Consider the following 21,252-nt stretch of genomic DNA (forward strand, 5'->3'; position numbering starts at 1 on the left):
TGGTCAAAAGTAGTGCACTAGAAAGGGGAAAAGGGGGGTGTAATTTGGGATGCGCCCTATATGTCTAGTGTCTGATTGGTTCCGTTAGTTATTTGTTTGAACGAGGAACTAAATATTTCTAATTGAAGTTGTAATGAAACAGAGATAATCAGGTTCCAGGACTCACTTCACTGTTATTACTAATGTAGTCGGAGTGTTTACACAACACACACACACACACACACACACACACACACACACACACACACACACACACACACACACACACACACACACACACACACACACACACACACACACACACACACACACACACACACACTGGACACACACACACACACACACACACACACACACACACACACACACACACACACACACTGGACACACACACACACACTGGACACACACACACAGGCAGAGTGTATCTGTCACTTTAGCTACGCGTCTCCTCCTGGCTCCTCCCACCACCCATAGTCACTGGGAGGAGAGTTAAGGATTTCTCCTCCTGGCTCCTCCCACCACCCATAGTCACTGGGAGGAGAGTTAAGGGTTTCACCACCCACACTGGGAGGAGAGTTAAGGGTTTCTCCTCCTGGCTCCTCCCACCACCCATAGTCACTGGGAGGAGAGTTAAGGGTTTCTCCTCTGGCTCCTCCCACCACCCATACATTTACATTACATTTAAGTCATTTAGGACAGAGCGACTGGTGCATTCACCATATGACATCCAGTGGAGCAGCCACTTTACAATAGTGCATCATCTATGAGGAGAGTTAAGGGTTTCTCCTCCTGGCTCCTCCCACCACCCATAGTCACTGGGAGGAGAGTAAGGGTTTCTCCTCCTGGCTCCTCCCACCACCCATAGTCACTGGGAGGAGAGTAACGGTTTCTCCTCCTGGCTCCTCCCACCACCCATAGTCACTGGGAGGAGAGTTAAGGGGTTCTCCTCTGGCTCCTCCCACCACCCATAGTCACTGGGAGGAGAGTTAAGGGTTTCTCCTCCTGGCTCCTCCGACCACCCATAGTCACTGGGATGAGAGTTAAGGGGTTCTCCTCTGGCTCCTCCCACCACCCATAGTCACTGGGAGGAGAGTTAAGGGGTTCTCCTCTGGCTCCTCCCACCACCCATAGTCACTGGGAGGAGAGTTAAGGGGTTCTCCTCTGGCTCCTCCCACCACCCATAGTCACTGGGAGGAGAGTTAAGGGGTCTCCTCTGGGTTTCTCCTCTGGCTCCTCCCACCACCCATAGTCACTGGGAGGAGAGTTAAGGGGCTTCCCACCACCCATAGTCACTGGGAGGAGAGTTAAGGGGTTCCCTGGCTCCTCCCACCACCCATAGTCACTGGGAGGAGAGTTAAGGGTTTCACTCCTCCTGGCTCCTCCCACCACCCATAGTCACTGGGAGGAGAGTTAAGGGTTTCTCCTCCTGGCTCCACCCACCACCCATAGTCACTGGGATGAGAGGGTTTACCACCCATAGTCACTGGGAGGAGAGTTTCTTCCTCCTGGCTCCTCCCACCACCCACAGTCAGGGATCACTGGGAGGAGAGTTAGGGTTTCTCCTCCTGGCTCCTCCCACCACCCATAGTCACTGGGAGGAGAGTTTTCTCCTCCTGGCTCCTCCCACCACCCATAGTCACTAGGAGGGAGGAGAGTTAAGGGGTTCTCCTCCTGGCTCCTCCCACCACCCATAGTCACTGGGAGGAGAGTAAGGGGTTCTCCTCCTGGCTCCTCCCACCACCCATAGTCACTGGGAGGAGAGTTAAGGGTTTCTCCTCCTGGCTCCTCCCACCACCCATAGTCACTGGGAGGGAGGAGAGTTAAGGGGTTCAGGCTCCTCCCACCACCCATAGTCACTGGGAGGAGAGTGGGTTTCTCCTCTGGCTCCCCTCATTCCAGGCTTGGCCGGTGCAGGCCGTCATTGTAAAACAGAATTAAACTTAAACTGACTTGCCTAGTTAAATAAATGTTAAATAAAATATCTGAAATCCTACTAAATGATAATGAATAAGAGATCAGATCCTGGTTCAGCACTCTATCTGAGATGCTTTGAGGAAACCCTGGTCTTTCAACAGAGGGTTTTATTAACCAATATTCAACTCTCTCCAAGTAGCGGTGAAAAACATGAAGTAGTTAAACAAAGTAGGGATTGTAGATTCGTTCTACATTATTCAGACGCTCAGCCGGTTCTTTTTCCTCAGAGAGTCTCCAGCTCTCAGCAGCTGCTCTGATCTGATCTGTATGTGTGAGGAAACTGTAGCGTAGACCCTCTGATCTGATCTGTATGTGTGAGGAAACTGTAGCTCCCTCTGATCTGATCTGTATGTGTGAGGAAACTGTAGCGTAGACCCTCTGATCTGATCTCTGATCTGATCTGTGAGGAAACTGTAGCGTAGACCTCTGATCTGTATGTGTGAGGAAACTGTAGGTTCTGATCTGATCTGAGGAAACTGTAGCTCCCTCTGATCTCTCTGTAGTGTCCTCTCTGTATGAGGAAACTGTAGTGTGACCCTCTGTATTGTAGTCCTGAGCTGATCTGTATGAGGAAACTGTAGCGTAGACCCTCTGATCTGAATGTGTGAGGAAACTGTAGCTCCCTCTGATCTGTATGAGGAAACTGTAGCTAGACCCTTTTATCTGATCTGAATGTGTGAGGAAACTGTAGCTAGACCCTCTGATCTGATCTGTATGTGTGAGGAAACTCTAGCTCTGATCTGATCTGTATGTGTGAGGAAACTGTAGCTAGACCCTCTGATCTGTATGTGTGAGGAAACTGTACTGACCCTCTGATCTGATCTGTATGTGTGAGGAAACTGTAGCCCCTCTGATCTGTATGTGTGAGGAAACTGTTATCCGATCTGTAGCTCCCCTCTGATCTGATCTGTATGTGTGAGGAAACTGTAGCTAACCCTCTGATCTGATCTGAATGTGTGACCTCTGACCCTCTGAGTTTCAAATGAGCAGGGCTTCTCTTTCAACGTTCCTGGTCTGATGGAGAGGAACTAGCTGGGCTACAGTCCGTCTGGGATGCCCTCTCAACACGGAGAGATAATTCTCCACATCTAGGTTATCTAGCCTCCACACTCTCTCTCTAGGTTCTCTCTCTCTTTTGGTCCTCTCATCTAGGTCCTCCCTGTCCTAGCTCTACACTGTTATCTAGCTCTACACTGTTATCTAACTCCACTCTGTTATCTAGCTCCACGCTGTTATCTAACTCTACACTGTTATCTAACTCCACTCTGTTATCTAACTCCACTCTGTTATCTAACTCTACACTGTTATCTAGCTCCACGCTGTTATCTAACTCCACTCTGTTATCTAGCTCCACTCTGTTATCTAGCTCCACTCTGTTATCTATCTCCATGCTGTCGTACAGTGAGCTCCAAAAGGACCCTTGTTGTTGTTCTGGCACTTTGTATTTTAAATGATACAATAACTACGAGGTTGAATGAGTTTCTCAGTCATCGTTATTTCGAGATTCATTCAAGACTGTCCGTAACCATGGTAACATCCACATGAATGTTGAAGTGTTTAGGCAACATATTCTATTCTTATTTATACAATTAAAGTGACTCCAAAAATGACACAATGCATTTATTTACCCTTCATTTATACTGGGCACAAAATAATCTGAAACACAACCAAAACAAACAGCAAATGCATCCAACCAATTTGAGGCACAAGCTTGATGTTGTCATTGCTATGGATACGGGACTAAACACTTCACTATTTACTACTTCCTTTAATAGTGAACTTGTCCCGATACTTCTGGTCCCTTAAAATGGGGGGATTATGTAAAACAAATGCTGTAATTTCTAAACGGTACTAACCCTATATGGTCTATGGTCTTAACCCTGGTCTTAACCCTGGTCCTAACCCTGGCCCTAACCCTGGTCCTAACCCTATATGGTCTATGGTCTTAACCCTGGTCCTAACCCTGGTCTTAACCCTGGTCCTAACCCTATATGGTCTATGGTCTTAACCCTGGTCTTAACCCTGACCCTAACCCTGACCCTAACCCTGGTCCGAACCCTGGTCCTTACCCTGGTCCTAACCCTGGTCCTAACCCTGGTCCTTACCCTGGTCCTTACCCTGGTCCTAACCCTGGCCCTAACCCTGGTACTAACCCTGGTCCTAAACCTGGTACTAACCCTGGCCCAAACCCTGGTACTAACCCTGGTCCTTACCCTGGTCTTAACCCTGGCCCAAACCCTGAACCTGACCCTGGTCCTAACCCTGATCTTAACCCTAGTCCTAACCCTGGTATTAACCCTGACCCTAACCCTGGTCTTAACCCTGGTCTTAACCCTGACACTAACCCTGGTCTTAACCCTGGTCCTAACCCTGACCCTAACCCTGGTATTAACCCTGGTCTTAACCCTGACCCTAACCCTGGTCCTAACCCTGACCCTAACCCTGACCCTAACCCTGGTCCTAACCCTGACCCTAACCCTGGTCCTAACCCTGGTCCTAACCCTGGTCCTAACCCTGACCAGTGCTTGTCCCAGCATGGGGACAGGGTTGTAAAGCCAAGGGACGGAGGAAGACACTGTGCTGTCCTGTGTTCCAGACGAACAGGAGCTGTCTGGATCCATCATCTACACGGTGGAGCTGAAGAGATATGGAGGTCCGCTGGGGATCACCATCTCAGGCACAGAGGAGCCCTTTGACCCCATCGTCATCTCCAGCCTCACCAAGGGAGGACTGGCCGAGAGGTGAGAGAGCTAGGGGGTGGGGGTCGCTGGCCGAGAGGTGAGAGAGCTAGGGGGTGGGGGTCGCTGGCCGAGAGGTGAGAGAGCTAGGGGGTGGGGGTCGCTGGCCGAGAGGTGAGAGAGCTGGGGGGTGTGGGTAGCTGGTAGAGACAGGGCAATTGGGGAATGGGGAGTGGGTAGCTGGTAGAGACGGGACAGGGCAATGGGGAGTGGGTAGCTGGTAGAGACGGGACAGGGCAATGGGGTGTGGGTAGCTGGTAGAGACAGGGGACAGGGGAATGGGGTGTGGGTAGCTGGTAGAGACAGGGGACAGGGGAATGGGGGTAGCTGGTAGAGACAGGGGACAGGGGAGTGGGTAGCTGGTAGAGACAGGGGACTGGGGACTGGGGTGTGGGTAGCTGGTAGTGACAGGGGACATGGGAATGGGGTGTGGGTAGCTGGTAGAGACAGGGGCCAGGGGACTGGGGTGTGGGTAGCTGGCAGAGACAGGGGACTGGGGTGTGGGTAGCTGGTAGAGACAGGGGACTGGGGTGTGGGTAGCTGGTAGAGACAGGGGACAGGGGACTGGGGTGTGGGTAGCTGGTAGTGACAGGGGACATGGGAATGGGTAGCTGGTAGTGACAGGGGACATGGGAATGGGGTGTGCGTAGCTAGCAGAGACAGGGTGCATAGCTAGCAGAGACAGGGGTGTGCGTAGCTAGCAGAGACAGGGGACATGGGACAGGGGTGTGCGTAGCTAGCAGAGACAGGGGACATGGGACAGGGGTGTGCGTAGCTAGCAGAGACAGGGGACATGGGGCAGGGGTGTGGGTAGCTGGCAGAGACAGGGGACATGGGGACTGGGGTGTGGGTAGCTGGTAGAGACAGGGGACTGGGGTGTGGGTAGCTGGTAGAGACAGGGGACTGGGGGGTAGCTAGCAGAGACAGGGGACTGGGGTGTGGGTAGCTGGTAGAGACAGGGGACTGGGGTGTGGGTAGCTGGTAGAGACAGGGGACAGGGGACTGGGGTGTGGGTAGCTGGTAGTGACAGGGGACATGGGAATGGGGTGTGGGTAGCTGGCAGAGACAGGGGACTAGGAGACAGGGGTGTGGTAGCTGGTAGAGACAGGGGACATGGGACAGGGGTGTGCGTAGCTAGCAGAGACAGGGGACATGGGACAGGGGTGTGGGTAGCTGGCAGAGACAGGGGACTGGGGTGTGGGTAGCTAGCAGAGACAGGGGAATGGGGTGTGGGTAGCTGGTAGTGACAGGGGACATGGGAATGGGGTGTGGGTAGCTAGCAGAGACAGGGGACATGGGACATGGGGTGTACGTAGCTAGCAGAGACAGGGGACAGGATGGAAGATGACAGACAGGGTAGGATCTGTCTCCCCCTCCCTCTCAGCCCTCCCAGGGGACCTCTTGACAGGGGTGCCCTCCCTCCCTCCCAGCCAGGGGACATGGGGCCCTCCCTCCCTCAGGGGTGTGCCCTCCTCCCTCCCTCCCTCCCAGGGGACCCCTCGGTGGTGCTGGGTAGAACTGAGACAGGGGACCCTGGGGTGTGGATAGCTGGCAGACGACAGGGCTGGTCTGGGACAGGGGTGTTTGCGCTCAGTAGGATAAAGAGTTGAGGTTTCAGGGGACATGGGACAGGGGTTTTGTTGCCACGTTTGCAGAGACAGGGGACAGGATGGAAGATGACAGACAGGGATAGGTGCAACTTCCTTTGGTAGTCTCCCCTCCCTCTTTTGCTCCCTGAACACTCCCCCCTCTTGCCCTCCCTCCCACCCTCCCTGGGAGACTTGCCCTCCCTCTCTCTTGGTCCCTCCCTCTCTTGCCCTCCCCTCTGTGTGTAGGACCTCTTGCCCTCCCTACCCTGGTGTTTCTCTGTGCCCTCCCACATCGCCCAGGATCCCTTGGTAGTACATCCCTCCCTCCCTCTCCCTGGTGTTTCTCTGCCGGAGCTCCCATCGGAGACAGGATCCTCCCATCAACTGTAACAGTCTGAAGGGTAAACCACTCCCTCCCATCCCTGCTGCAGATGGCTGGAGAGTCTGACACTGAAGATCAAGAAACAGGGAGACTGGGGAGGACACACACACAGATAGCACACACGCACGCACGCACGACGCACAGACCAGCTGGTCTGAAGACAGAAACACACACACACACACAGTACACATAACAGAGTTGAAGGACCGGGGGGGGCACACAATCTGACAGATCATTTTGTTGCCACTCACACACACACACACAGCACACACACACACACACACACACACACACACACACAGCAGAACACACTGTACACACAGATACATGAGCAAGGACCTATTGACAGTACATCAGAGGCCCAGGACCGTTCACACAGAGCTCGCCAGCTTGAGTACACTACCCTGGTGTTTCTCTGTGTGTTTGACAGCCGATCCACATGGGAAACAGGATAAACGCTGAAAATAAGGTAGTCATCCCTAATGAGTCGTTATCTTCTCCTCTGGAGATCCTTCCAATGAACACTGACCCTTTTTCTCTTTTGTGTGAGATAACATCAGCCAGTTAACGTGACCTTTATGTTGTGTCCTAGGAGATAACATCAGAGAACGGATCCTTTATGTTGTGTCCTAGGAGATAACATCAGCCAGTTAACGTGACTTTTATGTTGTGTCCTAGGAGATAACATCAGCCAGTTAACGTAACCTTTATGTTGTGTCCTAGGAGATAACATCAGCCAGTTAACGTGACCTTTATGTTGTGTCCTAGGAGATAACATCAGCCAGCTAACGTGACCTTTATGTTGTGTCCTAGGAGATAACATCAGCCAGTTAACGTGACCTTTATGATGTGTCCTAGGAGATAACATCAGTCAGTTAACGTGACTTTTATGTTGTGTTCAGGAGATAACATCAGCCAGTAACACAGTTGTGTCCTAGGAGATAACATCAGCCAGCTAACGTGACCTTTATGTTGTGTCCTAGGAGATAACATCAGCCAGCTAACGTGACCTTTATGTTGTGTCCTAGGAGATAACATCAGCCAGCTAACGTGACCTTCATGAATGCTGAAGCCTTAACGTGCACATGACATAAATGCTACAAAAATTCCCAAACATTGACGTTAGCTGATGAAGATTATCGTACACAACAAAACAAATCTCCTCAGCCTGTGTTTTCCAGACCTTATTTTCAACATTTATCCTCAAAAAGCATTGTCCCAATACTTTACAACAGAAATGAGTCTTTATCCAACTGTTTGGTTCAGCCAAGAGAGAGTTAGACTCTGTTAGTACCTAAAAAAATACAGACTTTACTATTGCTCTCTATTACATAGTACAAACAGAGCACTCACTGGGGTCAAAGACCATCACACATGACATAGTACAAACAGAGCACTCACTGGGGTCAAAGACCATCACACATGACATAGTACAAACAGAGCACTCACTGGGGTCAAAGACCATCACACATGACATAGTACAAACAGAGCACTCACTGGGGTCAAAGACCATCACACATGACATAGTACAGACAGAGCACTCACTGGGGTCAAAGACCATCACACATGACATAGTACAGACAGAGCACTCACTGGGGTCAAAGACCATCACACATGACATAGTACAAACAGAGCACTCACTGGGGTCAAAGACCATGACATAGTACAGACAGAGCACTCACTGGGGTCAAAGACCATGACATAGTACAGACAGAGCACTCACTGGGGTCAAGGTTCAGGTAACATGTTGTACATACAGCTACATAACAATGTACTAAACCCTAACACGTTAGTTATCTATGCTGTGCTGGACTGCACCATGTACACACACTGTGTACCATGCACACACACACACACACACACACACACACACACACACACACACACACACACACACACACACACACACACACACACAAACACACACACACACACTGTGTACCATGCACACACACACACACACACACACACACACACACACACACACACAAACACACACACACCCCGCTCACGCACACACCTAAACACACACACACACCTAAACACACACACCTAAACACACACACCTAAACACACACACACCTAAACACACACACACACACACCCTAAACACACACACACACACACCCTAAACACACACACACCTAAACACACACACACAGACACCTAAACACACACACCTAAACACACACACCTAAACACACACACACACACACACACCTAAACACACACACACACACCTAAACACACACACACACCTAAACACGCACACACACACCTAAACACACACACACCCCCGCTCACGCACACACCACCCATATCAACGCTGTACACACCTCATCACAGTGGATGCAGTAGTACTTCAACACGGCCTCCTATTCCTAGAACACTTGTTGGGTTTAGGCCAAATGGATTCAATACATAGAATTTACTGCAGATGTCTTCCACTACAGAAGACAATTTGCTCTTATCTCGAGCTGAGCTTATTTCTGCTGAACTACAGTGAGATTGATTTAGAAGTCGTCTGGAAATGGCTGTGAGGGAAAATAACATATTTCGTTAGCATTTCTTCCTCTGCTTGTCTCTGTCTCTCTCTCTCTCTCCTCCATCTCTCTCTCTCTCTCTCTCCCCTCATCTCTCTCTCTTCTCCCTCATCTCTCTCTCTCTCTCTCTCTCTCTCTCTCTCTCTCTCTCCCCATCTCTCTCTCTCTCTCTCCCTCTCTCTCTCTCTCTCTCCCTCATCTCTCTCTCTCTCACCCTCTCTCTCTCTCTCTCTCTCTCTCTCTCTCTCTCTCTCTCTCTCTCTCTCTCTCCTCTCTCTCTCCATCTCTCTCTCTCTCTCTCTCTCTCTCTCTCTCTCTCTCTCTCCCTCATCTCTCTCTCTCTCCCTCTCTCTCTCTCTCTCTCTCTCTCTCTCTCTCTCTCTCTCTCTCTCTCTCTCTCTCTCTCTCTCTCTCTCTCTCTCTCTCTCTGTCTCTCTCTCTCTCATCTTCTCTCTTCTCTCTGTCTTCACACTTCTCCCCTTCACATTTTCTCACCATTTCCCTTTGTTTCACACTTCTCCCCTTCACATTTTCTCATATTCTCTCTCCCTCCCTCTCCTTCTCCTCTAGTGGCCAGTCCCAAGCAGCCGTCGGTGTCTGGTCATCTCAGTGATGTGATGCTGAGTGATGTGGAGGACGAGGCAGGGTTAGGCGGGCTGGGAAACCAGGCAGAGAGCCAGAAACTTGGGAAGCTCTCTGACCTCTACTCCACCACCATCCCCTCTGTGGACTCAGCCGTGGAGTCCTGGGACGGCTCGGCCATAGACACCACCTTCAACACCCAGGGTGAGTGAGTGAGTGAGTGAGTGAGTGAGTGAGTGAGTGAGTGAGTGAGTGAGTGAGTGAGTGAGTGAGTGAGTGAGTGAGTGAGTGAGTGAGTGAGTGAGAGAGAGAGAGAGAGAGAGAGAGAGAGAGAGAGAGAGAGAGAGAGTGTACATACATATTTGGCACTTGTGTACCTGACAGTTACAGACATTGAGGGACAGACAGAATGTCCAAAAACACAATATCTAATCAAATCAAATGTATTTATATAGCCCTTCGTACATCAGCTGATATCTCAAAGTGCTGTACAGAAACCCAGCCTAAAACCCCCCCAAACAGCAAGCAATGCAGGTGTAGAAGCACGGTGGCTAGGAAAAACTCCCTAGAAAGGTCGAAACAATACTGATAAAACAAACCATTACTGACCATCACCATAGCAACATCCCACAGCAGTTGTCCAATAAAATAGACTTTAGAGAATACAGCTCACGTTGCCAATACATCCTTCCTGATTCCTAGAGGGTCATTTATATCAGAGCATTCATTATGCATTATACAGCTGTGGGCGAGGCGACGTGGGGATTGGCTGGAAGACCATTCTAATTTTTTTCTTCTACTGAGTAGGAAATGATTGGCTAATGGATCTAGGGATGCCCTTAACCATTATAATGGTAGAATGATCCCCACAGCAATGATGTGCTGGATTTACAATGAGTCTCCTCCCCACACAGTAAGGCCTCTTAGTTAACTATAATCACCCTGCCGAGGGAGAGACACACACACACACACACACACACACACACACACACACACACACACACACACACACACACACACACACACACACACACACACACACACACACACACACACACACACACACACACACACACACACACACACACACACACACTACAAGCGCAAACACACACATGGGGCTCTGGTCGAAAGTAGTGCACTATGTAGGGAATAGGGCTCTGGTCGAAAGTAGTGCACTATGTAGGGAATAGGCTCTGGTCTAAAGTAGTGCACTATATAGGGAATAGGGCCCTGGTCTAAAGTAGTGCACTATGTAGGAAATAGGGCTCTGGTCGAAAGTAGTGCACTATATAGGGAATAGGCTCTGGTCTAAAGTAGTGCACTATATAGGGAATGGGGCCCTGGTCTAAAGTAGTGCACTATATAGGAAATAGGGCTCTGGTCTAAAGTAGTGCACTATATAGGGAATAGGGCTCTGGTCTAAAGTAGTGCACTATATAGGGAATAGGGCTCTGGTCTAAAGTAGTCCACTATATAGGGAATAGGGCCCTGGTCTAAAGTAGTGCACTATATAGGAAATAGGGCTCTGGTCTAAAGTAGTGCACTATATAGGGAATAAGGCTCTGGTCTAAAGTAGTGCACTATATAGGGAATAGGGCTCTGGTCTATAGTAGTGCACTATATAGGGAATAGGGTGCCATTTGGGATGCATTATAACATTATCCAACATGTGCTAGAACGAATGAGGAACCTGGGGGACTCATGCTGGTCCTTTTAGGAGATTTACTATGAGGAGAACCATGCTGGTCCTATTAGGAGATTTACTATGAGGAGAACCATGCTGGTCCTATTAGGAGATTTACTATGAGGAGAACCATGCTGGTCCTATTCGGAGATTTACTATGAGGAGAACCATGCTGGTCCTATTAGGAGATTTATCCAGGAGAACCATGCTGGTCCTATTAGGAGATTTACTATGAGGAGAACCATGCTGGTCCTTTGGGAGATTTACTATGACATGCTGGTCCTATTAGGAGATTTACTATGAGGAGAACAATGCTGGTCCTATTAGGAGATTTACTATGAGGAGAACCATGCTGGTCCTATTGGGAGATTTACTATGAGGAGAACCATGCTGGTCCTATTAGGAGATTTACTATGAGGAGAACCATGCTGGTCCTATTAGGAGATTTACTATGAGGAGAACCATGCTGGTCCTATTAGGAGATTTACTATGAGGAGAACCATGCTGGTCCTTTGGGAGATTTACTATGAGGAGAACCATGCTGGTCCTATTAGGAAATTTACTATGAGGAGAACAATGCTGGTCCTATTAGGAGATTTACTATGAGGAGAACCATGCTGGTCCTATTGGGAGATTTACTATGAGGAGAACAATGCGGGTCCTATTAGGAGATTTTACTACGAGAAGAACAATGCTATTAGGAGATTTACTATGAGGAGAACCAGGCTGGTCCTATTAGGAGATGTATGAGGAGAACCATGCTGGTCCTATTAGGAGATACCAATGCTGGTCCTATTGAGGAGAACAATTTACTATGAGGAGAACAATGCTGGTCCTATTAGGAGATTTACTATGAGGAGAACAATGCTGGTCCTATTAGGAGATTTACTATGAGGAGAACCATGCTGGTCCTATTAGGAGATTTACTATGAGGAGAACCATGCTGGTCCTTTTGGGAGATTTACTATGAGGAGAACCATGCTGGTCCTATTAGGAGATTTACTATGAGGAGAACCATGCTGGTCCTATTAGGAGATTTACTATGAGGAGAACCATGCTGGTCCTATTAGGAGATTTACTATGAGGAGAACCATGCTGGTCCTATTAGGAGATTTACTATGAGGAGAACCATGCTGGTCCTATTAGGATATTTACTATGATGCTGTATTATGTACTATGAGGAGAACAATGCTGATCCTATTAGAGATTTACATCAATGCTGGTCCTATTGGGATATTTACTGAGGAGAACAATGCTGGTCCTATTAGGATATTTACTACGGGAGAACAATGCTGATCCTATTAGGATATTTACTATGATGAGAAAATTCATCTAATTGTATTATAGGAGGACAGATCATCATGTGGTCCATCTAATGTCCCATAGGAGGACAGATCATCATGTGGTCCATCTAATGTCCCATAGGAGGACAGATCATCATGTGGTCCATCTAATGTCCCATAGGAGGACAGATCATCATGTGGTCCATCTAATGTCCCATAGGAGGACTGATCATCATGTGGTCCATCTAATGTCCCATAGGAGGACAGATCATCATGTGGTCCATCTAATGTCCAGGTCTAGAGGTGTTGCTGCCCCAGTGTGTGTGTGTATGTGTGTGTGTGTGTGTGTGTGTGTGTGTGTGTGTGTGTGTGTGTGTGTGTGTGTGTGTGTGTGTGTGTGTGTGTGTGTGTGTGTGTGTGTGTGTGTGTGTGTGTGTGTGTGTGTGTCTGTGTCTGTGTCTGTGTGTGTATATATGTATGTGTGTGTGTGGCTCGATCTTGATCTTGGCTAACGGCTGTTTGTGGCGTTGGCAGGTCTGCCCCAGTGTGTGTATCTGTGTGTGTGTGTGTGGCTCCCATGTGGCCCCATTGAGGCCCCCTTATACCACCCATGTGGATGCAGCTCTAGCATAAATCACAGATGTTTCCACTGGTAGAGCTGGATCACACACAAGGAATAGAAACTCCTCCAGCTCTACATTATTGATGAAACACAGCAGCAGAATAGAGTCGCTGCAGCCAAACAGTCAGATGTCTTTGTTTAACTCAATATCAGACCAGAAAGAGTGAGAGCTGGATCTCAACACTCTAACATATGACCAACTAGTTCTACATTATCACGTTCAATGACAGGGAGATCCATTCACCACGACGTTGTACTACATTATCACGTTCAATGACAGGGAGATCCATTCACCAAGACGTTGTACTACATTATCACGTTCAATGACAGGGAGATCCATTCACCAAGACGTTGTCACTACATTATCACGTTCAATGACAGGGAGATCCATTCACCAAGGCTTTGTCCTACATTATCACGTTCAATGACAGGGAGGTCCATTCAATGACAGGGAGATCCATCCATTGTACTACATTATCACGTTCAATGACAGGGAGATCCATTCACCAAGACGTTGTACTACATTATCACGTTCAATGACAGGGAGATCCATTCACCAAGACGTTGTACTACATTATCACGTTCAATGACAGGGAGATCCATTCACCAAGACGTTGTACTACATTATCACGTTCAATGACAGGGAGATCCATTCATCAAGGCTTTGTACTACATTATCACTAGTGAGTGGCTGTAGCACGCCAGGTCCATACAGTGGAGATGTAGTGGAGGGTTTTGACTGAACGATGCTCATGTGAGGAGGAAACGTACCTGATAGCTGAACCGACAGTGTTAGCTCTAGGCTTTAGCTCCGTGGGCTAACATAGTCTTGTGGTGTGTGTATGCATCCCGTCCCAGCCCCAGGTTTCCAGGCGTCTGGCTACAGCTTCCACAGCCATGAGTGGAGGAACGCCAAGCCCAGCCAGGGCAGCCTGTCCCCCGTCAGCACCCGCCAGAGACACAACGTCCTGGCAGACCTGGGCCTCAGCGACGACGAATGGGACAGACCCACCGCCGGCGGGTACGTACAACCCTGTTCTCACCTCCCTGAACCTCTAACCTTTGACCTCTCAGCGACACCACCACTGGCCCTTTATCTGGGGAGGCAGCGTAGCCTAGGGGTTAGAGGCAGGGTAGCCTAGTGGTTAGAGGCAGGGTAGCCTAGTGGTTAGAGGCAGCGTAGCCTAGTGGTTAGAGGCAGGGTAGCCTAGTGGTTAGAGGCAGGTAGCCTAGGGGTTAGAGGCAGCGTAGCCTAGGGGTTAGAGGCAGGTAGCCTAGTGGTTAGAGGCAGCATAGCCTAGTGGTTAGAGGCAGCGTAGCCTAGTGGTTAGAGGCAGGGTAGCCTAGTGGTTAGAGTCAGCGTAGCCTAGTGGTTAGAGGCAGGGTAGCCTAGTGGTTAGAGGCAGGTAGCCTAGGGGTTAGAGGCAGCGTAGCCTAGGGGTTAGAGGCAGCGTAGCCTAGGGGTTATAGGCAGCGTAGCCTAGTGGTTAGAGGCAGGGTAGCCTAGTGGTTAGAGGCAGGGTAGCCTGGTAGTTAGAGGCAGGTAGCCTAGTGGTTAGAGGCAGGTAGCCTAGTGGTTAGAGGCAGGGTAGCCTGGTAGTTAGAGGCAGGTAGCCTAGTGGTTAGAGGCAGGGTAGCCTAGTGGTTAGAGGCAGGGTAGCCTGGTAGTTAGAGGCAGGTAGCCTAGTGGTTAGAGGCAGGGTAGCCTAGTGGTTAGAGGCAGGGTAGCCTGGTGGTTAGAGGCAGGGTAGCCTAGGGGTTAGAGGCAGCGTAGCCTAGTGGTTAGAGGCAGGGTAGCGTGGCCTAGTGGTTAGAGGCAGGGTAGCCTAGTGGTTAGAGGCAGGTGGTTATAGGCAGCTAGTGGTTAGAGGCAGGGTAGCCTAGTGGTTAGAGGCAGGGTAGCCTGGTAGTTAGAGGCAGGTAGCCTAGTGGTTAGAGGCAGGGTAGCCTAGTGGTTAGAGGCAGGGTAGCCTGGTAGTTAGAGGCAGGTAGCCTAGTGGTTAGAGGCAGGGTAGCCTAGTGGTTAGAGGCAGGGTAGCCTGGTAGTTAGAGGCAGGTAGCCTAGTGGTTAGAGGCAGGGTAGCCTAGTGGTTAGAGGCAGGGTAGCCTGGTGGTTAGAGGCAGCGTAGCCTAGGGGTTAGAGGCAGCGTAGCCTAGGGTTAGAGGCAGCGTAGCCTAGGGGTTAGAGGCAGCGTAGTAGGGGTTAGAGGCCTAGTGGGGTTAGAGGCAGGGTAGCCTAGTGGTTAGAGGCAGGTAGCCTAGTGGTTAGAGGCAGGTAGCCTAGTGGTTAGAGGCAGGGTAGCCTAGGGGTTAGAGGCAGCGTAGCCTAGTGGTTAGAGGCAGCGTAGCCTAGGGGTTAGAGGCAGCGTAGCCTAGGGGTTAGAGGCAGCGTAGCCTAGGGGTTAGAGGCAGCGTAGCCTAGTGGTTAGAGGCAGCGTGGCCTAGTGGTTAAAGGCAGCGTAGCCTAGGGGTTAGAGGCAGGGTAGCCTAGTGGTTAGAGGCAGCGTAGCCTAGGGGTTAGAGGCAGGGTAGCCTAGTGGTTAGAGGCAGGGTAGCCTAGGGGTTAGAGGCAGCGTAGCCTAGTGGTTAGAGGCAGCGTAGCCTAGTGGTTAGAGGCAGGGTAGCCTAGTGGTTAGAGGCAGGGTAGCCTAGTGGTTAGAGGCAGGTAGCCTAGTGGTTAGAGGCAGGGTAGCCTAGTGGTTAGAGGCAGGGTAGCCTAGTGGTTAGAGGCAGGTAGCCTAGTGGTTAGAGGCAGGGTAGCCTAGTGGTTAGAGGCAGGGTATCCTGGTGGTTAGAGACAATGCAGCCTAGTGGTTAGAGGCAGGGTAGCCTAGTGGTTAAAGGCAGCGTAGCCTAGTGGTTAAAGGCAGGGTAGCCTAGTGGTTAGAGGCAGGATAGCCTAGTGGTTAGAGGCAGCGTAGCCTAGTGGTTAGAGGCAGTGTGGTTAGCAGCGTAGTGGGTTAAGGCAGTGCAGTGTAGCCTAGTGGTTAGAGGCAGTGTAGCCTAGTGGTTAAAGGCAGTGTAGCCTAGTGGTTAGAGCGTTGGACTAGGAACCAAAAGGATGCAAGATTGAAACCCCCAAGCTGACAAGGTACAAATCTGTCGTTGTGCCCTGAACAGGCAGTTAACACACTGTTCCTAGGCCGTCATTGAAAATAAACATTTGTTTTTAACTGACTTGCCTAGTTAAATAAAGGTAAAATAAAATCTCGCAACCAACTGTCAAACACCTCAGTCATGTTTCAGTGATTGTTCTGCATTCCCTGAACACACACACACACACACACACACACACACACACACACACACACACACACACACACACACACACACACACACACACACACACACACACACACACACACACACACACACACACACACACACACAGTATACATGACAGCCCAGAAACACTACAACTTTAAGGTATTATTAGTGAAATATTACTAGTATGTATCTAGAGGTGTTGCTGCCCCAGTGTGTGTGTCTGTGTCTGTGTGTGTGTGTGTGGATATATGAGCTGCTGTTTGTATGTATGTATGTGTGTCTGTGTCTGTGTGTGTGTGGCTCCCATGTGGCCCCCTTGTAGCACCCATGTGGATGCAGCTCTTGCATAAATCGTAGATGTCTCCACAGGTAGAGCTGGATCACACACATAGAGCTGCTGTTTGAACTTGACCTTTGGCTAACGGCTGTTTGTGTTTGATAAAGAAGCTCTTTGTATATTCAGCATATCTTCTATCATAAATCACTTTTAAGCTTTTGAATGAAGTACAAAAGGGACAGAACGCAGATTTGGGACAGGAAGTACAGAACGCAGATTTGGGACAGGAAGTACAGAACGCAGATTTGAGACAGGAAGTACAGAACGCAGATTTGGGACAGGAAGTACAGAACACAGATTTGAGACAGGAAGTACAGAACACAGATTTGAGACAGGAAGTACAGAACACAGATTTGAGACAGGAAGTACAGAACACAGATTTGAGACAGGAAGTACAGAACACAGATTTGAGACAGGAAGTACAGAACACAGATTTGGGACAGGAAGTACAGAACACAGATTTGGGACAGGAAGTACAGAACACAGATTTGGGACAGGAAGTACAGAACACAGATTTGAGACAGGAAGTACAGAACACAGATTTGAGACAGGAAGTACAGAACACAGATTTGAGACAGGAAGTACAGAACACAGATTTGGGACAGGATGTACAGAACACAGATTTGGGACAGGATGTACAGAACACAGATTTGGAACAGGAAGTACAGAACACAGATTTGGGACAGGTTGTACAGAACACAGATTTGGGACAGGAAGTACAGAACACAGATTTGGGACAGGAAGTACAGAACACAGATTTGGGACAGGAAGTACAGAACACAGATTTGGGACAGGATGTACAGAACACAGATTTGGGACAGGAAGTATAGAACACAGATTTGGGACAGGAAGTACAGAACACAGATTTGGGACAGGATGTACAGAACACAGATTTGGAACAGGATGTACAGAACACAGATTTGGGACAGGAAGTACAGAACACAGATTTAGGGAATTGTTCATCAGCTAGCCGTCATCAGAAAAGGGTTTCGAAGGGAATCTGAATTGGTGTCTTGGTGTTCTTGATATATTGTTGAAGTACCTCTCTTCCTTGACGTTCGACAGAGCTTCTACACTGCCCACCGGTCTAATCACTGACAGCAGGTGAGGCACACGGCAGGGCTGTGTCCTTATCCCCCTTTAGTCCTCAAACCAACCCAACCCAACCCTAACCCCACCTAACCCTAACCTGGGTGGCACAGGGCAGGGCTGTGTCCTTATCCCCTTTAGTCCTCAAACCAACCCAACCCAACCCTAACCCCACCTAACCCTAACCCCACCTAACCCTAACCTGGGAGGCACACGGCAGGGCTGTGTCCTTATCCCCCTTTAGTCCTCAAACCAACCCAACCCTAACCCTAACCTGGGAGGCACAGGGCAGGGCTGTGTCCTTATCCCCTTTAGTCCTCAAACCAACCCAACCCAACCCTAACCCCACCTAACCCTAACCCCACCTAACCCTAACTCCACCTGACCCTAACCCCACCTAACCCTAACCTGGGTGGCACACGGCAGGGCTGTGTCCTTATCCCCCTTTAGTCCTCAAACCAACCCAACCCAACCCTAACCCCACCTAACCCTAACCTGGGAGGCACACGGCAGGGCTGTGTCCTTATCCCCCTTTAGTCCTCAAACCAACCCAACCCAACCCTAACCCCACCTGACCCTAACCCCACCTAACCCTAACCTGGGAGGCACACGGCAGGGCTGTGTCCTTATCCCCCTTTAGTCCTCAAACCAACCCAACCCAACCCTAACCCCACCTAACCCTAACCTGGGTGGCACAGGGCAGGGCTGTCTCCTTATACCCCTTATACCCCTAGTTCTCAACCCAAACCCAAACCTCTCACTGAGACCTCCCAGTCCCACTTAAACCAAGAAAGCCATGTCTCTCTCCTAACCTCAACACTACACACACTCACCTGTACCCCAACACCTGCCCCCACCTTCACTTGAATGGCACAAGGCAGGGCTGTTCCCTCCCAACGCTAACACTCTCAACCCAAACCAACCCTAACCCCCTACTGGTCGCTCCCCTTAGCCTCAACAAACTGTCTCTGAAACACACCTCTCAGCTGGATCTCCCCCAGCTGGATCCTACCTAGCTACCTACCTAGCAACCTACCTAGCTACCTACCTAGCAACCTACCTACCTACCTAACCTACCTAGCAACCTACCTGGCTATCTACCTAGAAACCTACCTAGCTATCTACCCTAGCAACCTACCTACCTACCTAGCAACCTACCTAACTAGCTACCTAACTAGCAACCTACCTAGCAACCTACCTACCTACCTACCTAGCAACCTACCTACCTACCTACTTCCCTATCCTACCTAGCTACCTATCCCAGCAACCTACCTCCCTATCCTACCTACCTAGCTACCTACCTACCCACCTACTTCCCTATCCTACCTACTTCCCTATCCTACCTACCTACTTCCCTATCCTACCTGTCTACCCTATCCTATCCTACCTACCTACTTCTCCTATCCTTCCTACCTACTTCCCTATCCTTCCTACCTACTTCCCAATCCTATCCCTACCTACCTACCTACTTCCCTATCCTTCCTACCTTCCCCTATCCTTCCTGCCTACTTCCCAATCCTACCTACCTACCTACCTACCTTTCTACCTACCTCCTATACCTACCCCTACCTACCTACCTATCCTACCTACCTAGATACCTACCTACTTCCCTATCCTACCTACCTACCTACTTCCATTCCTACCTACCTACTTCCCTATTCTACCTACCTACTTCCCTATCCTACCTACCTACTTTCCTATCCTGCCCACCTACTTCCCTATCCTACCTACCTACTTCCCTATCCTACCCACCTACTTCCTTATCCTACCTACCTACTTCCCTATCCTACCTACCTACTTCCCTATCCTACCTACCTACTTACCTATCCTACCCAACTACTTCCCTATCCTACCCACCTACTTCCTATCCTACCTACTTCCCCATCCTACCTACTTCCTATCCTACCTACTTCCCTATCCTACCCACCTACTTCCTATCCTATCTACTTCCCTATGCTACCTACTTCCTATCCTACCTAGCTACCTACTTACTGTTCCACTCTCACAGCCCATTGACACCCTGCCCACACGTCGTGGTCACCAGTCCTCATCAGTGCGGTCGCCTGCCCTGACTGCTCACTGATTGGCTGACTGGGGGTATTAACCTCTGACCTCTTCCCCCCTCTAGGTTCACTGTGGGTCATGACGGGACCGAGCCGGACCAGGAAGAGAACTTCTGGTCTCAGGCCCTGGAAGATCTGGAGACCTGTGGCCAGTCTGGCATCCTGAGGGAACTGGAGGTAAACAAGGAGCCAAAATGGCTGAGGTCATGTACAGTTTCATTCACCACAGTGCAATACTAACCGAGCCAGACCAGGAAGTGAACTTCTGGTCTCAGGCCCTGGAAGATCTGGAGACCTGTGGCCAGTCTGGCATCCACAGTTTCATTCATCACAGTGGATTTAAAATGGCTGAGGTCATGTACAGTCTCATTCATCACAGTGGGTTTAAAGTGGCTGAGGTCATGTACAGTCTCATTCATCACAGTGGATTTAAAATGGCTGAGGTCATGTACAGTCTCATTCATCACAGTGGGTTTAAAGTGGCTGAGGTCATGTACAGTCTCATTCATCACAGTGGATTTAAAGTGGCTGAGGTCATGTACAGTCTCATTCATCACAGTGGATTTAAAGGGCTGAGGTCATGTCTCATTCATCACAGTGGGTTTAAAGTGGCTGAGGTCATGTACAGTCTCATTCATCACAGTGGATTTAAAATGGCTGAGGTCATGTACAGTCTCATTCATCACAGTGGATTTAAAATGGCTGAGGTCATGTACAGTCTCATTCATCACAGTGGGTTTAAAGTGGCTGAGGTCATGTACAGTCTCATTCATCACAGTGGATTTAAAATGGCTGAGGTCATGTACAGTCTCATTCATCACAGTGGGTTTAAAGTGGCTGAGGTCATGTACAGTCTCATTCATCACAGTACAATACCCACACAACACTGACAACCCTACATATCTTCTAGACCAGTGGCGTTACTTATACAGTAACATATTGGTGAAGAAAAGCTCTCACCTTTCACCTCTTCTGTCCCCATCCCTTCCACTTCCTGTTTTGGAGTTCTTTTTTTTTTCAATCGCATGATGTCACTTCCTGTGGATGTGTGTAACCGCTCCTTCTCTTTCCAGGACGAGCCAGACAGGCTTCT

The 21,252-nt window shown here is 49.6% G+C and overlaps 1 protein-coding gene across 1 annotated transcript in view; it reads left to right on the forward strand.

The window, feature by feature from the left end:
- LOC123995856 overlaps positions 1–21,252 on the forward strand; it is an 82,732-nt gene that overhangs the window by 48,466 nt on the left and 13,014 nt on the right. The window contains exons 11-16 of the mRNA XM_046299536.1: positions 4,574–4,720; positions 6,207–6,308; positions 9,800–10,015; positions 14,262–14,424; positions 18,073–18,111; positions 20,225–20,336. Of these exons, the coding sequence (XP_046155492.1) occupies positions 4,574–4,720; positions 6,207–6,308; positions 9,800–10,015; positions 14,262–14,424; positions 18,073–18,111; positions 20,225–20,336 (779 nt within the window). The remainder of the gene's footprint in view (positions 1–4,573; positions 4,721–6,206; positions 6,309–9,799; positions 10,016–14,261; positions 14,425–18,072; positions 18,112–20,224; positions 20,337–21,252) is intronic.

The sequence above is a fragment of the Oncorhynchus gorbuscha genome, linkage group LG14, assembly GCF_021184085.1.
Source record: "Oncorhynchus gorbuscha isolate QuinsamMale2020 ecotype Even-year linkage group LG14, OgorEven_v1.0, whole genome shotgun sequence".
Classification (NCBI taxonomy): Eukaryota; Metazoa; Chordata; class Actinopteri; order Salmoniformes; family Salmonidae; genus Oncorhynchus; species Oncorhynchus gorbuscha.